Here is an 18,350-nt window from a genome sequence, read left to right on the forward strand (position 1 = left end):
AGGCCGCAGCACAAGTGGGTTGGTTGTGCTTTCAGGGAGGAGACAACCAAAAGGGAGACAGTTGGGCTAGAACTGTAGGCATTTAAAGGGATACTGTCATGGGAAAAAAAAAATTTCAAAATGAATCAGTTAATAGTGCTACTCCAGTAGACTTCTGTACTTTCAAATTATATAGTAAAAACAGTTAATAAACTGTACAAAAAGAAAGGGAGGAAATTACCTAGTAAGGGTGCAAAAGTTAAAGTGAGGGCTCTTGTGAATAAAGGAGACTGAAGGGAGTTAGCCCAGTTGTCAAGTGCAGACTCAGATGACGAGATTGAAATAGGAGATGATATAGAAGAAGAAAAATTAAGACCAATAGCTACTACTAAACAAAAGAGAAGAGTCACCCAAAGAGCAGGCAGTGCTAACAGAGATCCATATTACATAGGAAATTCAGAACAGCAATATACAGAGGAAACAAGTTCACCCACTGTAGAAAAATTTGTGAAGTTGGAACAAAAATGTTCCCATAGAAGGTAAAAGTGGTTTTGTCACTTCCTGTAAATATGGCAAGGGCAAAGCCCTTAACTGCCCATGGAAGAATAAATTGCTAGCAAGATCTCCCACCCAATTGAAAGCACCATTGTTGCATAAGGCTGAAACATTGTTGGGACAGCTGGACAAATTAGAATGTGCAGGGGAAATCGTAGCTAGATGGTGGATAGTAAAAGAGAGGGGTACAGAAAGATTAAAAATCAGCTGCAGGCAGATGTTTTTAAATTTGCTTCAGAGTGGCGTAGCAAAGGTCAAAATTGATGCCATTCCCACTGTGGAAAAATAAACAAAAGTTGAGGTTGAAATTAACCAAACCACAGAATATGGCAATCTGCAAAATTGAGGACCTTGTTACTCTTTCAGTTCTGCTAATGAAGGAAAATAATTCAGCCCATACAGAGAAGAGGATTTGGCTTAAAGAAATAGTAACACCAAATATTTTTAGGTAAAAAAAACCCTTGTGGCCCCCTCCAATAATACTACTTTGTCTTCAGGTGCTGGGTCCTTAGGATGTACCAGTTTTTGTCTAAGTGTGTTTTTAGGTTTGAAAAACACAGGCTTGTCGTGTTTGTTTGAAAATCTGCCTGTGTTTCTCTGACACTCCAGCTACATAAGGGATGACTATATTCCGCCTACTATGTGTCTCCGGATGGTTATTTCTTTAGGTGTTCCTGTTGGGCTTAATTGCTGTTGTTTTGACAAAGGCCCTGTCTGGGTAGCCACATCCTTTCAAAGCTCCTCTGACATGTTATGCTCCTTGTTCTTGGACTCTTTATCAGTGTTACACTTTCTTCCCTGTGGTGCAGAGTTCTAATGACACCCAGTTTGTATTCCAGTGGATGGTGGGAATCGAACAACAGATATTGATCCATATGAGTGGGTTTCCTGTATACTTCAAGTTACCCCCCCCCTTAGATGGACAGTCTAAAAAGGCAAGTGTGTTCTCGTTGTCAGAGGGAAATAGTGGAAGCACTCAAGGCTAAATCAAAATATATTTAAATATAATGGAAGTGCTACTTACAATGCACTTCCCTGGGCCCCTGTCTCATAAGTAATTCAGTATAAATGCAAGTGCATGTTTACAAAACAGGGGTTTTTAGTTACCAAAGTTATGATCATAAAATTGAAAAGCCACCATACCACGTCAAGGTAAACCCCATATGGCGGTCCCTAACTTACTTATTAAAAAGAAATGTTTCTCTGCATAATAGCATTACCTGTGTTCAGTGTATGTTGAGCATTGGTTTCAATTTGAAGGCTGAATCCTCCCCCGCCAGTAAAGGCTTTTAAGAGAGAGTGATTGCCCAAACCAACGCCCACATTTAAAAGCGTAGGACCACCATTAGTTTTAAGGGGTGGGTATGGGGTGCTATTGAAAAACCACATGAAGCTAGGCCACAGCTTCAGGCCAATATACTATATTAGAGGGAAATAGTGGAAGCACTCAAGGCTAAATCAAAATATATTTAAATATAATGGAAGTGCTACTTACAATGCACTTCCCTGGGCCCCTGTCTCATAAGTAATTCAGTATAAATGCAAGTGCATGTTTACAAAACAGGGGTTTTTAGTTACCAAAGTTATGATCATAAAATTGAAAAGCCACCATACCACGTCAAGGTAAACCCCATATGGCGGTCCCTAACTTACTTATTAAAAAGAAATGTTTCTCTGCATAATAGCATTACCTGTGTTCAGTGTATGTTGAGCATTGGTTTCAATTTGAAGGCTGAATCCTCCCCCGCCAGTAAAGGCTTTTAAGAGAGAGAGATTGCCAAAACCAACGCCCACATTTAAAAGCGTAGGACCACCATTAGTTTTAAGGGGTGGGTATGGGGTGCTATTGAAAAACCACATGAAGCTAGGCCACAGCTTCAGGCCAATATACTATATTAGAGGGAAATAGTGGAAGCACTCAAGGCTAAATCAAAATATATTTAAATATAATGGAAGTGCTACTTACAATGCACTTCCCTGGGCCCCTGTCTCATAAGTAATTCAGTATAAATGCAAGTGCATGTTTACAAAACAGGGGTTTTTAGTTACCAAAGTTATGATCATAAAATTGAAAAGCCACCATACCACGTCAAGGTAAACCCCATATGGCGGTCCCTAACTTACTTATTAAAAAGAAATGTTTCTCTGCATAATAGCATTACCTGTGTTCAGTGTATGTTGAGCATTGGTTTCAATTTGAAGGCTGAATCCTCCCCCGCCAGTAAAGGCTTTTAAGAAAATATGCACTTGCATTTATACTGAATTATTTGAGACAGGGGCCCAGGGAAGTGCATTGTAAGTAGCACTTCCATTATATTTGAATATATTTTGATTTAGCCTTGAGTGCTTCCACAATTCCCCTCTAATATTGTATATTGGCCTGAAGCTGTGGCATAGCTTTATGTGGTTTTTCAATAGCACCCCATACCCCCCCCCCTTAAAATTAATGGTGGTCCTACGCTTTTAAATATGGGCGTTGGTTTGGGCAATCTCTCTCTCTTAAAAGCCTTCACTGGCGGGGGAGGATTCAGCCTTCAAATTGAAACCAATGCTCAACACACACTGAACACAGGTAATGCTATTATGCAGAGAAGTATCTCTTTTTAAAGTAAGCAAGTTAGGGACCGCCATATGGGGTTTACCTTGACGTGGTATGGTGGCTTTTCAATTTTATGATCATAACTTTGGTAACTAAAAACCCCTGTTTTGTAAACGTATGCACTTGCATTTATACTGAATTATTTGAGACAGGGGCCCAGGGAAGTGCATTGTAAGTAGCACTTCCATTATATTTGAATATATTTTGATTTAGCCTTGAGTGCTTCCACAATTCCCCTCTAATATTGTATATTGGCCTGAAGCTGTGGCATAGCTTTATGTGGTTTTTCAATAGCACCCCATACCCCCCCCCCTTAAAATTAATGGTGGTCCTACGCTTTTAAATATGGGCGTTGGTTTGGGCAATCTCTCTCTCTTAAAAGCCTTCACTGGCGGGGGAGGATTCAGCCTTCAAATTGAAACCAATGCTCAACACACACTGAACACAGGTAATGCTATTATGCAGAGAAGTATCTCTTTTTAAAGTAAGCAAGTTAGGGACCGCCATATGGGGTTTACCTTGACGTGGTATGGTGGCTTTTCAATTTTATGATCATAACTTTGGTAACTAAAAACCCCTGTTTTGTAAACGTATGCACTTGCATTTATACTGAATTATTTGAGACAGGGGCCCAGGGAAGTGCATTGTAAGTAGCACTTCCATTATATTTGAATATATTTTGATTTAGCCTTGAGTGCTTCCACAATTCCCCTCTAATATTGTTCTCGTTGTCATCTTCCCTTGTTAACTTGATGTTGTTGTCCATTGAGGTAATGTGTTCTCTAAAGGCCACCACTTCATTGATTTTAACCCAGGTTTCATCTACATACCTGAACCAGTGACTCTTAATACTATTTAATTCATTAGTATGATTAGATGGAATTTGGAGATTTGCTTACTACACTATTTTTTCTATTTGCTTCCTTATAATTTTTGCATTCATATTCATAAATCTTGTATCTTGAAACCTAATGACATGTGAGAGAAAAGATGCTGCGATATATTTTTAATATTTAATTGAAACTGTTAACTTTTGGAAATATTTCTGACTCTTTGGAGATAATGATTACCCATTTTGGATGCAACTGAATATTTTTAATTTTAAAAATATATGATTTTATGGGGTAAACCTTTTTTGTGGCTTTACTCCACATAAAATTCACTAAATGTTTTATTTTTTAGTAGCTGAAGTGACCTCTAAGACAAGATAAGTCATTTTTCAGAAATTTCATACACATCAAGTTCAGAAAAGCTATGGAGTTTGGTAATAAGGAGAAAAAAAGATATTTACCCATTTTGTATTCAGCAGACTGTTTCCTTTCCAAAAATATAAACAATTGTTTTCAGAATAATAACAGTTCGACATCACTATCATAATAATCACTGTTATTGGTGGAAATTATATTTCTACATGGCAAATATTTTACTAGTAGGTATAGCAGAGTTAGAGAAAACCAACAGACCCAACTGTCATGACATGGATGATTCTGTGTAATCGAATCATTAATTGAGGCTTGTTCAAAATAATAGCTTGTTCCATATAATAGCAGTGTGGAGTTCAATTAGTGAAGGCATTGATTTTGTGATAAAACAGTTGTAAATTACGGCCCTTATGTAAGAAAGCAAATGCTGTGCATGCTGGTTATAGTGAATTTCTCTTTGAAAATCTGAGTAAAAAGGGTCAGACATTGTTAAGAACAGCATACTTTGATTAAAAAGTTGATTGGACCAGGGGAACCTATAAAGAAGTGCAGAAAATGATACGCTATCCAGCTAAAATTATCTCAAATATTATAAAATGGCAACCAAAACCTGAAAGACGTGAAAGGAAACGGAAATCTATCATTTGAATGGATAGAAGAAATGGCAAAGACTCAGCCAATGATCAGCTCCAGGAAGATCAAAGAAGGTCCAAAGTTACCCGTGACTACTGTTACAATTAGAAGATGCCTATGTGAAGTCAACTATCAGCAAGAAGTCCCCACAAAGTCCCACTGTTGAAAAAAAACAAAAAAGTGCTGAAGATGTTACAATTTTCCATAGAACACGTTGACTGACCTAAAGAGAAATGGTGCTACATTTTGTGGACTGATGAAAGATTGTTCTTTTTGGGTTTAAGAAGACCACAGACAGTTTGTTAGACAACCCCCAAACACTTAATTCAAGCCACAGTATACAGTGAATGTTTCTCCTACTATGGAGCTGAGCCTATTTATCGTATACCAGGGATCATGGTTTCAAAACATCAAAATATTCGTAGAGGTCTTGTTGCCTTATGCCAAAGAGGAAATGCCATTGAAATGGGTCTTTCGACAAGACAACTACCCCAAACACACCAGTAAAAGAGCAACGTCTTGGTTCCAGATCAACAAGATTGATATTATGTAGTGGCCAGTCCAACCCTTAATTCAAAAGAAAACTTGTAGGGTGACAAAAAAAGCTGTTTCTCGGGCTGAGGTGTGAGTGAGAGACTCTGTTTTATTTAAAGAATGGGGATTCAGGGAAGCCTGATCACACAAACAACACATTTGTGGACGTGTATCATGACTTGAACAAAGAAGTTGTCTGAGGACCTCAGAAAAAGAGTAGTTGAACTGGAAAAGGTTATAAGACTTTATCTAAAGATCATATACAAATGGAGTAAATTCAAGACCATCAAAGATAACTCCAACTGCAAGGCATCTCATAGTCTGAGAGGTTACAAAGGAACCCAGAGTAGCTTCTAAGCAACTGAAGGCCTGTCTCACATTGGCGAATGTTGATGTTCATGAGTCCACCATCAGGAGAACACTGAACAGCAATGGTGTGTATGACGGGGTAGCATGGAGAAAGTCACTGCTCTCCTCTCCTCAAAAATATTGCTGACCATCTACAGTTTGCTGGAACAGATGAAGACAAGATAGAACTTTTTGGCTTAAATGATAAGTCTTACATTTGGAGGAAGAAAAACACTGCATTCCAGCATAAGAACCATATCCCGTGAATCTGCACCGAGGGGTAAGTAAAAAGTTAGGGGCATTTGCCCAGGGTAGCAACTAGGCTGGGGGGGAGGAGGGAGGGGGTTTATGTAGGGTAGGGTTTTTTTTTTAAAATAAGGGGTTTACTTCTCCTTTAATCAAAGAAATGTTGTGAAAAGACCAAAAGCGAATAGTTTATGTGAGGAATTCCACCAACATCCAAGAGCTGATGTTGAAGTTGTTCCGTATGTAGGACAGTTGATGTGCAGGACTTTTTCACATGTTTCGCCACAAAAAAAAGACGCCCATAGACTCCACTCCTCAACTTTCTGCTTTTTGTCACCTTTATTTGCCTCTGTCAAAGCTCAGAGAATCATGCATAGTAAGTACTAGCAGCAACAGGCTGAGGGTCAAACCAAGGGTGAAAGCGTGTTGTTACAGACAGAATATGTAAAAAACAGGTTCTTGTGTCTTTATATAAATAAAGGGGTGGTTCACCTTTAAGTTAACTTTTAGTATGTTATGAAAATAGCCAGTCTTTGCAACTTTCAGGTCTTAATTTTCTCTTTCCATCTTTCAAATGGGGTCACTGACCCTGGCAGTAGGGTTGCCACCCGGCCGGTATTTTACCGGCCTATCCGGTAAAACACCTGCCGGGGCCGGTATTATTATTAATACCCTTAACAAAGCAATTGGCCCTCCGGTGGAAACTTACAGTTTCTTCCTCTTCTGGGCATCACGCAATGTGGCCACGCCCGTTTTTGTGTCACGGCCCCTGAGGCTCCGCCTTTTTGCTTCATGGCCCATCCCCAGTGGCGTAACTAGATATTACTGGGCCCCACAGCAAATTATTTTACAGGCCCCCAAATTTTTTAGCCGTTGACTTGTTTTACCAATATTTATTGAAACTGTGTATGAATTAGGGCCTCGTGGGGCCCCTATATCTCCTGGGCCCCCCTGCAGGTGCAGGGTCTGCTTCCTCTATAGTTACGCCCCTGCCCATCCCTTTAGTTTCCGCCCCCACCACTGGCCGGTAACTTTATTTGGAAAAGGTGGCAACCCTACCTGTCAGCCAAAAAACTATTGCTCTGTGAAGCTACAATGTTTTCATTACTTTTTTTATTACTATTACTCTATTCAGACCAGGCCTGGACTGGCAATCTGTGGGTTCTGGCAAATGCCAGAGGGGCTGCTATAAGGTCCCATAGAAAGTCAGCATTTAGTGGGCTGGTGGGGGCTGATTGGGCCTCTGTGTACCTGAAATGCCAGGGTCTATTTTAATGCTGAGTCCGGACCTAATTAAGACCCTCTCCTTTTTACAAACCAGTATCTAGTTTAAACCACTGTATGGTTGCTAGGGTAATATAGACGCTAGCTATCAGACACCTGTTGAAATAAACTGGAGAGCTGCCAATGCCGGGCCGGGGGGGATGCATTTAGGATCCGCTTTCATCCTTCTCTAAAAACAGACTGTGGAGGAAAGTGGACAGTCCATTTAGTATGTCCTCGCGCTAAAAATTTGATTTGAAGGTGAACAACCTCATTAAATGAAAAGTCTGTCTCTGAAATAATAAAGATATTCTACAATTTCCCCTGGCAGAAATAATTTTCTCCTCACACAGGCTTTGTATCAGTCAGTTTTTTGATGGCTGGATAGGTTTATTAAATAACTCAGCAATAGTACACAATTGGAAATTATGTTTGTAAACTTTCTTATTTACATAAGATAACACTTACATTATGAGATTTCACCTTTAAAGATCTTTTGCCAGCTAGTGAGTTCAATTTATACTGACAGCCCCACAGCCCACAGCTATTTTGACAGCAGTGCAATTAAATGCATTGAATATTGGGTCTTAATTCATTCTGTGTCCAAGCCCTGCCATAATCAAGGAGGCACCTTTTAAAGAGTGCAGGCAATCAGTATCTCCCCAATACCACTTTGGAAGGGTTAACATCTGACCAGTAAGAATGATACTTGATGTTAGTATTAAAAGTGATCTAAATCCAAAAAAATAATTGATGTAAACTTATACAGAGTGCTTCTCTGCGCAATGTATGCTATTTACATTGAGTTTCTATTTTTAGTGGTTTCTTGAATTGAATAGCAGTTTTCGACTGTCGGAGTAGGTGACAAAAATGTTAAACAAATCACAGGGGCAGCATAATGGGACGGTGGTGAGAGTAGCTCTGACCGCTCCCTACGTAGATAGGCAGGTACTCCTGGAAAAATGGAAGGGAGGGGGTTACAGTCCTGAATGGGGTAGACTTTCCTATTAGGAACACTTTGGTGTATCTGTTCACGCTGCAAGTTGGCACGAGACCATCCACTCGTCCACCTGGGCAATTTTATTGAATGTTTTTTAAGGACACAGTCCAGCACTGACGTAGTTAACGCAGTGGGTTTTGTTTGGTCATGGGAAGTTTGGCACACTAAGGGTGTGTGTGTTTTTTTACTAATAAGTTATTAAAAGTTATGTTTTAAGATATGGGGAACTAGTGTTAAGCTATCACCAGCACTGTTGATGGCGTTCTGAACTGGGTTGCTGGGACAGGTATTCTGACTATCAGGACACCTGACTCACACTTCAGTTGTTTTTTGATTGTGATATATTGTATTCAACCTTGCAGACCAGCTATTAAGTAAACATTGTTTCGTAGTGGATGCTGAATTGAACAAGAGATCACAGGGGAACCAACTGCGCTTGGGTTTAATATCGGAGTGCCTTGAGGGTTATTGCAATGTTTTTGGGGTTTTTTATGGTTGTTCAGCTACAATACAATAGTACCTATACACTATGTATTGGTTTTTGGTTGCTGCATGTGGTGAATATATCTATTGTGAGATTTTTTTGACCTTACTCTATGTGTATTTGTGTATTAGAGAACTAAATAAAAGGGGACATACTTTACCTCATACCTCACTACACCTAAAAATTACCCATTGCCTTTAACGTGTCCAAAAAGAAATAGTGCATTAAATAAAATTATATATATTTATATATATATTTTGTTTTTACAGTTTGCATTCTAGTTTATTTACCTGCAAACTTAGCCATCTCTAAGATAAATACAATCTTAGATACGAATAATCAGTCTTCTGTACTATTCTTGTGTGTGTGAAGGTTTAGGCTCTGTTTCTATTTCAGCCTCTGTCCCTGTAAACATCAGAAACAACAGGGAATCGTAAAAAAAAACCCAGTAGCTATTCTATAAAGCTTTCACAAAAATGGCTCCCTGCCTATGGATCATTAAAATACATTGACACAACCAATCCCGTCACTTTATAGATGAGCTCAGGAAAGCGTTGACCTTGAGCTGGTCAAACAATGAGCAACCTTCATTTTGCAACTCCAGATTTTATGCTCTATAGACGGCCCCCAAGAAACCGTTACCACAGCAAAATGGCGCCCAAACCCACCATAAAGCGACGGACGCAGAGCTACCATCACATTTCAAAAATAAACAGCCGGCACTGTAAGGGGCGGCGCTACGTGCACACAGCCCTTCCCACACCAACGGTCATAGCATTAAACTCGCCACGCCAACAGCGCCCACCCGCTGCTTCTTTCATGAACTATGTAGGCTGAGCCCCGTCTCCATCTTCTGATTGGTCGAAATGCCTTGATGGGCGGCGCTCACACTAATAGGTGGGGACGTAGTAAATCATTGTGTCAGGACCATGCGTGTCCACACCCACTTACGAAGCTGCAGCTGACGGCCCGCGCAGGCTGGGAGGTGGGGAGTATAGAATTTGTAAGCATAAACTAGCCAATGGTAGAGGAGGACGCGTTTGGGGGCGGGGAATGGTGGGTAGAGACTGTAGTTGCTCGGTGAGGGACTGTGAACATCCAGTCACTGCACTTCCTTCTCCAAGCCACCATCATCATCCTCTTTCTCCAGTCTCAGCGGTAACTCCAGGGCGAGGCCACAAATCAGGTGCATCATGCCTAAAAGAAAGGTGAGTTTGCGCTAGTGTTTTGTCTGCGAGTAATGTCGCATTCCTTGGCTTCTGTCGAGTCTCTGTCTCTGTGCTATTTGGTCGTGCTTTTGTCTTGTTCAAGGGTAGGCGAGCTGCGGCCCTCCAGCTGTTGAGGGAACTGTAATCCCCACAGGCGGCAGCTGCTCTGGTGTCGTGTCGAAAGTTGCGCTCCCACGGCAAGTGCAGAGCCACTTCTCTTGCAACTGTCATGGCTTGAGCCTCTTCTTGTCCTGTATGATCCAAGCCAGCCGCTGGAATGTTATTATGGCCTTTCAGGTTTTTGTTAAAACACTTATGGAAGCCCTAAACGTCAGGGATTGGAGCTGTAGCCAGCAGGCTTTGCAGTGACGGAATGTGGGGGGATGAGAGCCCATTTGGCCCCCTGATACCTGCTCACATCACTATGAGTTCTAGTGGCTTGCTCCCTGCCCTGTACCAATCATAGGGATGTAGTGAGTTGTAGTTCTGGACTATACACAGTTGTTTTTCACTATTGCATGCTCCAGCAAGCTGCTGCATTATTCCAGGACATCAATGTTCATTTGGGACCTTTTATGTACAAATAAATACACTTTGCAATCATGTGGCTTTTATAAATGTGCACCCTTACAAAATGTTAATATATTTCCTTTGACTGGCAATAGAGAGAGCTTATGTGCTCAAATCAAAACCAGGTCCGGAATGCTGACTTTCTCTGAGTATTAGTTCAACGTTTCATTTAACGGCTTATTTCTTTGTCAGACTTCCGGCACGCAACTTCCATCTTTTTGCCTTTAAAACAGTGGTTTTTAACTACACCATGAACACTAAGGGTGTTCTTTATACTAGTCTGTTTTTTCTCTAATTGGAGTTTTAAATCGAAAAAAAAAATATATATCAATATTTTTTTAGGTGGAAAAAAATAGTGAGAGATTTTAGTAAATAACCCCCTAAGAGACAGATTGATCAATGTTTAATTTTTTATTTATGGCGGCAAAAATTGTAACAAAAAAAAAAAAAAAGCACAACAGATGAAAGCGCCCTGTCTGTCAAATGAAAGCAATTTGCCATTCAAAAGCTGGCAAGGTTCATGTAGAACTCAGTGGAGGTGGTATTGTCAAAATTCAAACTAATTTCAATTGAGATGAATTCTGCTCATTGAAAAGGAAGGGTATAACATGATTTCACTGTGTTCCAGTCTTTTCTCCCCCCCCCCCATGTTTAATCAATCAAGATTTTTCATAAGTTAACAACTCAGATTTTTAAGTATCTTTCTTCAAGTTAGGGGTAAAAAATGTTAAATGTCCCTTAACATTTGGCATAAAGTGCAATTAGAAGGGAAGAAAATTACTCTTTTGTTAGGACTTTTTCCAGTTCTGCACTAGCCACAGCTAAGCTATTTGTATAGTGCAAATGCATCTGCAAGCGTCTGTGCTAATTACTTCATATTTAACATAAAACTGTGTATTTTCATTTCAAGGATATAAGGTCATTTGCACTCCTTAGCACTAATTATTATAGAATGCCTCAGATTGCCGTGGTTTGGATAAGAAACAACTAGGTGTGAAGATAGCGAGAAATAGGTCTCTTAGGCTTTACCATGAGTTGACATATAAATAATTATGCACAGTTTACTAAATTACAGTATAACCAAGGGTTAGGTTATACAAAACAAGTGGTTTCAATTATATCAACCTCTCCATTCAGTCTGAAAGTATCCAAGATTTGAAAGAGAAAGCAGATAACTATGTATTTGTTGTCCTATAACATGCTTAAGGTAATGCCCCACTGAAGGAAATCCTCTAGTTCATATACAGTATGCTTATTATGCAAGTGTTCACATTTTGCTTAAGCTTTTTTGCACTTGACCATAAACTAATATAGGTGAATAAGGTGACAAATACTTTTTTTAACTACTATAGGTGTGATTTGCTGTTCTTTTGTTTGATTGGTCAGTTGGAATAATTGAAATCTATCTCTGGACTGTTCGAGACAGGCATGACTGATGTCCGTTCTATCATCATTCATTTCATTGTTTGACTTTCTACAACATTTTCAGCTTTTTCAAAGAGAATAGCAAGCTAAAATAGTGGGTCCTACACTCTATTGTTCTTTGTCTTTCCATTAACCTTTACCTACCGTTTAGAAAGATGTCAGGATAACCAACCAGTTCCCATTATTCTTCTCACATACTTGCTAAATTGTATTATTTTTACTTATTTATGTTTTAAAATGCAGACATTTCCAGTTTTATTTATTTTGGTTGTTTAATTTTCCTTCAAATTCAGTACTGTTTTAAAGAAAAAGGTGTGCATGGATAGTAATATTTTTTTTTTTTTTTTTTTTAAGTCCCCAGAAGGTGCTGAAGCCAAAGATGCAGCTAAAGTAACCAAACAAGAGGCAAGTATGCAACACACATTTAGGCACTACACTCTTAAATCTCTTGAATTGGAAACATTTGAGCCCAAATATATTTTAGTGAGTGGTTCTGTGCCATGTGCTATAGCCTGTATTTTGTGACTGCTTTCTTGGAAGGGAGTCTTATCAGCTATACCAAGAGATATACAGATCCCATGCAATTTGCAGCAATAATTTGTTAAAAAGATTTTTATAATTAAAAAAATTCTAATAGTAAATCTTCTGGCACTTTTTTATTCGCCATAAATGCAGTGTGTAAATACATGGACATTTTGACAGTGTTTAATCAATGAACAATTAAGATGATAGATAAAGGAGACAAAAAAATGGGCATGCATAGGAAGAGGTCATGTATCCAGCTTTAAACAAGTAATGAGACCAATTATGTTTTATTTTTAGCCTACAAGAAGGTCCGCAAGATTGTCAGCAGTAAGTAAATTTTGGAAATAACCTTATGTGGTGTTTGAAAATGATCTTTCTGCCTTAACTGTTGTAAAAACTATCTCTTCCAGGAAGCATGATTTTTTTTTTTAAATTTTTCATGGCTGTAAAATGTTGTCTTCTCTATTTTCATTAAGAAACCTACACTGACTAAACCTGAAGCAAAACCGAAAAAAACTACCACCAAGGTAATAAACTACAGTGCTTAATAATTGCTAATCACATAAAAACATATTTGTGAAATGAATGAAGTATATTTCATATCGTGCTACAATAGCCTCAGAATCCTAACACAACTTGCTAAGGAGGTCTCTAGGAAGGCGGATTCTGAGAAGCACAGAATACATTTAAATGTTGTGTCAGTATCACTTTAAGCACAATGAAACTTCAATTTTACATCCCCCTGTTTTTAAATTTTTCCACATTTTTAGTTTTTTTTGCTTTGAATATCATTTAGTGGTGCCACCAAAAAAAAACCCACTCTCTAAACACTTAAGGTTTATATTACACCTAGAGATTTGTTAGCTTTCATAAATAGTGACTTATTAATGACAATTTATGAAAGTGTCTATACTGTATGTAAGGCTGTTTCTGGCACTTATAAGCTTTGTTTTAATACTACTTAGAAACATGGCATTTAAAGGAGAGCTAAACCCTTGCCTCCTCCTCTGCTGACCTGTTCTAAATCTGCAGAGTTCAAAGGCGCCCTCTTCTATCTGTCTTCCAATCCTCTGTCAGTTGCTGATATGGATCTTGTGTGCACATGCGCAGTAGCAGCTTATTCAGGACATAGGACAGATTTATTATGAGGTGGGAAAAAAAACAGCGGAATTATTCGGCACACATCGCAAGGCATTGACGTGTAAAAATGGCGTCCCTTTTTTTATTTTATTTATTTATTTATTTTTTTAATTCACACCTTTTCTTTGAGCAACTTCTGCTGGAACTTTTACATACAAAGGTCTGAAACAGTGTAAAATAACTGTGGAAAATCTGCCATTTGTGTGGCGTAACATAAAACACACATAAATTTACAGTTTATTTTACACCGTTTTCAGCAAATTTTGTTTAACACAGCATAATAATTATAGGCCCCATAGAGTCAACTGTGCATGCTCCTCCAAGGTCAGTATCACCAGTATTGAAAAGAGGATCAGAGACAGACCGAAGATGGCTACTTTGAACTCTGCTGCACAACTCTGTAGATTTAAAGCAGGCCAGCAGACAGGGAGACATGCTGTAGGGAGAGGGGGCAAGGGTTTAGTTCTCCTTTAAGGGCAATGACAGACCTGGTGCTTTATCATACCCAAAAATACCTTCCCCTTTGCATTCTTTTGAAAACACTTTACATGTGGTGATCCCAGGAGGTTATCACACAAAGATGTAAAAACAGGCAAATTTCAGCAATTTCTCAGGATCACTGCATATACAGTGTTTTACATGTGTTTCAAATGTGAAAGGCAGGTATTTTTGGGCCCTTTAACAACCATGGGAGAGATTTCCTATGGGAGATAAAGCTCCCTGTCTGTCATTGCCCTAAAGCTCCCAAAACAGTCCTGCGTGAGTAGTTTACATGTGATGTGGTGAAAGTATGCATGAGTATCTTTGTTGTCTTTTTTTGTGTGTGTTAGGGTTGAATATATATACAGTGCTACTAAGTTTAAAGTGGCAAGATGACTCCAAAGCATTTATCTTGGGGGTTATGGAGGGTAACGGTAATGCAGGCTACTGAATAGATATAGATGCTGGAAAGATTCAGTTTAGTGTTAAGATGTCTATATATGTAATGATCCACTTCTTTGGCTAGATCACCAATTGATTGTGGATCTTGAGGTGGGTGATATTGGCTGATCTGATTGTTTAGCCCAACAAAAAGATGATCATTGTTGCCAATGCAGTCTATCTGGAAGGTGACTGCACCAAGGTGTCAGTGTGGTCCTTGCCCTGATGGGAAGATCAAACCTGCCTGATATTTGACCAGATATATGTTGGGCAGGCCCTCTGGGCTGGCCCCATTCATGATAAAAAGAGAATAAAGAGAAACACGTGCATATGAGTAACTACATCATAAGTTTATATTGTGCCAGCAAGATACTCGGTCATTATAATAATTTATAACAAATGGGATTCTTACAATAACTTACCAAAAAATTTTTTTACAGATAAACAAAATAGGATGGAAGGGCCCTGCTCACTAGATTTTCTGATGTACAGTGAGGGGCTATCATCTGTGTATAGAAAATACTGACACTCAGAGATGTGTCAGGCTGTCTGGATCTGTGTTTTAATAGTTTGTATATTGTTTATTCTTGAAAATATGAATGTTTTGCAGAAGGAGCCAGGAACAAAAGCAAACAAAGGTGCTAAAGGAAAGAAGGAGGAGAAACAAGAAGCTGCAAAGGAAGGTACTACACCATCTGAAAATGGTGAAACTAGAACCGATGAGGTACATTCCAGCAATTAAATCAGTGGTGGTGTTTTTTTTTTTTTTACACTTACAACCATTGATTGCATGTTCATAATGCTTCTTTTTATTGCCCAAAATATTATTACAGATTCGCATCTCTCGCTCATCTGTTAATGTTTCAACATCCAGAGGTGCCCTGCCCACCACACTGTCAGTAAAAGGGCAAATTGAAACAGTGAAAGTTAAGGGTACGGTAGATCTTTTTTGTGTGCAGTGCATAGAAAGCTAGTAGTGTGGTATTTTCAGTGTGAAAATGAAAGCTATCAGGTAAGGGATTGTTGGGTTTGTAAACTGTAAACCCCATTCTTAAAGTTCAGGGTTTTAATAGAGGTGCATTTTTTCCCCCTCTGATTTCAAATTAGATAGTAGCAGATCACTAAACTGGTATAATTTTGACAAATTCTAATGTAAAATGTATATGGCTTCTATCTCATAGGCACAGAAAACTGAAGATGCGGGTGCGGATAAGGACTGAATTGACCATGGAAATCTTGATTTTACGTACCTCTTGAAAAACTTTAAGAAAAAAATATTTTTCTCAAGTATTTTGTAAATGCTAATTTTTTTTAGAACGGTAGTTTAACTTTTACATATATATAATGTACATGAACATTTCCTTCACATATTCATGCTTTGCTTTTTCCCTCATTGTCTACAAGTTTTTATAAATATCAACATTAGTGTGTGTATGCGTGCTTGGCTGGATTGCATATCTGTACTTTTTATTTGCTTTTAAAACAAAAAAAGAGAAAAAAAAACAATTACAGTGCATACGGTGATGTTTTTACTGTGCAGATTTGAATTTTCCCATGCAGTTTTTTCTATAGCAATAATCTGTGGTGCTTTTGTACTTTTAATGTTTGTGGTTTTGGAAAAGACTAAATTGTTGTGAGCATCTGCTGAGTTTTTTTTTTTTTTTTTTTTGTTCTTTTAACAGTTAAAAATAAAAGGTCTTGCCTTTATAAAAAGTGTTTTGTTTTTAAGCATTTTTCCCCTGGAATATAAACATAAATACGGCACTGTGGATCGTTTACTGTATCTTATCTGTTTGAAAATACATGTACAGGGACCTGTTATCCAGAATGCTCGGGACCTGGGGTTTTCTGGATAACGCATGTTTCCGTAATTTGGATCTTCATACCTCAAGTCTACTAGAAAATAATGTAAACATTAAATAAACCCAATAGGCTGGTGTTGCTTCTAAGGATTAATTATATCTTAGTTTGGATGAAGTAGAAGATACTGTTTTATTATTACAGAGAAAAGGGAAATCATTTTTAAAGCTTTAGATTATTTGGATAAAATGGAGTCTATAGGAGACGGCCTTTCCGTAATTTGGAGCTTTCTGGATAACAGGTTTCCGGATTATTTGATTATAATTAAGTCTATGGGAGATGACATTCCCTAATTCTGAGCTTTCTAAATAACGGGTTTCCAGATAACGGATCCCATACCTGTATTCTATGGCAGAAACTGTATCCATTGTGATGTGTAGAACTCTACCAGTAATTGTATGAATGGACAATTCAAATTTTTCTTTTGTACAGTTATCAAACTTTTTCAGTGTAAGCTCTGTGGAAGGTGTCCAACCTTTAAAGAGCCTAAGAATGAATTTCACTATAGCTGGCCATAGACGTACAGATTTTAGTCGAAAGGACAGGTTAGAAGATTTCTGTCGGCCAACGATAATTTCTCTGCATGTATTTTTACAATTACAATATCAATGGGTGACTGTCCCCACTATTTGTCTGACGTAACTTTTATACGTCAAAAGCACTGCGTATCTTGACAACGCTATATAAATAAATGATGATGATGATTTTAGGCTTTTATCCGAAGAAAGAACGGACATCACAATCATCCGACTTGCCACTAACCTCTCAGATTAAATAATGTAGTAAAAGAACAAAACAGATGATGTTCTGGCCGTGACAGCAATCGTATAAAAGTTACGTCAGACAAATAGTGGTGACAGTCACCCATTGATATTGTAATTGTAAAAATACATGCAGAGAAATTATCGTTGGCCGACAGAAATCTTCTAACCTGTCCTTTCGACTAAATGACCAATCGTGATGGTACAAAAAATGTCAGGACAATCCTAACATTCTCCGAAAATCCTACAAACTTTCGATTCATATGACTGTGTCTTGTGTCTATGGCTATCTTAAGAGAAATCTGTACACTCTGCCATACCGTGATGGTCTTTTAATAGATGAAAATAAACATGGAATTTTTTTAACTTTAACTGCAGTTGATCCATGGCTGTGGGTATCTTGTATATGTTGTAACAGTGTTGCCGAGTGGGAGTGGCCAGGAACCCACAAGTGGAACAGGAGGTGTGTGCGGTTATACTCCTCTGTCGCACACCAGTGAGGATTAAGAGAAATCTCTCCAGATTGAGACTGGGAACTGCTGCTATAAAGAAAGAGCAGCTAATTTTGCATTTTATCTACATCACGGCACTTTACTAAGAGCACACAAATGCATTTGTGCCGTGAGTGATTTCTTTTGTGACGTAAATTCACAACCTTTTCCTTGACAATTATATGGAGAAATACCACCATTTACACCAGTATTTACAATTTTTTGCCAATATAGATGTTTTGTGAATATACACTTGACAAATTGAGGCAAACTTTGGTGATGGTAGACGAGGGTAAAATGCAAACTGTAGTAACGGTGATGTGTTGGTCAACTTTGTCAATTCAACCTCAACACTTGCCGGCACCCAACCTGACTCCAATGCGCCACCATTCTTTATATACCTGCATCACTGAAGTGGATGGGGACTGGCATGAGTGTGTGTGAGCAATGGCAGGAAGTGTGGGAGGGCCATGGGAAAAGTTTGGCCTGCCACCTGCAAAAAGCAGTGGATAGCCAGTCATGGGGTTTTGGCTGGTCCCAACATCACTATTTCGTACCTAAGCACACGGCATATAGGGGCCCCAAAATGAAGACCTCCCATATCGT

General features: G+C 38.7%; 1 protein-coding gene across 4 annotated transcripts; it reads left to right on the forward strand.

Annotated features, from left to right (window-relative positions):
• Positions 1-9,857: 9,857 nt before the first annotated feature.
• On the forward strand, positions 9,858-16,336 carry hmgn3.S (high mobility group nucleosomal binding domain 3 S homeolog). 4 transcript variants are annotated; one of them, XM_018264231.2, is made up of 7 exons: positions 9,872-10,051; positions 12,401-12,451; positions 12,869-12,898; positions 13,048-13,098; positions 15,243-15,356; positions 15,466-15,565; positions 15,814-16,272. In XM_018264231.2, the coding sequence occupies exons 1-7, from the start codon at positions 10,037-10,039 to the stop codon at positions 15,825-15,827; spliced, it is 375 nt and encodes a 124-aa protein (XP_018119720.1). In that variant the 5' UTR covers positions 9,872-10,036; the 3' UTR covers positions 15,828-16,272.
• The last annotated feature ends 2,014 nt before the right edge of the window (positions 16,337-18,350 follow it).

Source organism: Xenopus laevis, chromosome 5S, assembly GCF_017654675.1.
Source record: "Xenopus laevis strain J_2021 chromosome 5S, Xenopus_laevis_v10.1, whole genome shotgun sequence".
NCBI classification, from domain to species: Eukaryota; Metazoa; Chordata; class Amphibia; order Anura; family Pipidae; genus Xenopus; species Xenopus laevis.

Coding starts and splice junctions, on each gene's coding strand:
- hmgn3.S (XM_018264231.2), top strand. Junction 12,899..13,047: donor GGTCCGCAAGATTGTCAGCA/GTAAGTAAATTT, acceptor ATTTTCATTAAG/AAACCTACACTGACTAAACC. Junction 13,099..15,242: donor CGAAAAAAACTACCACCAAG/GTAATAAACTAC, acceptor AATGTTTTGCAG/AAGGAGCCAGGAACAAAAGC.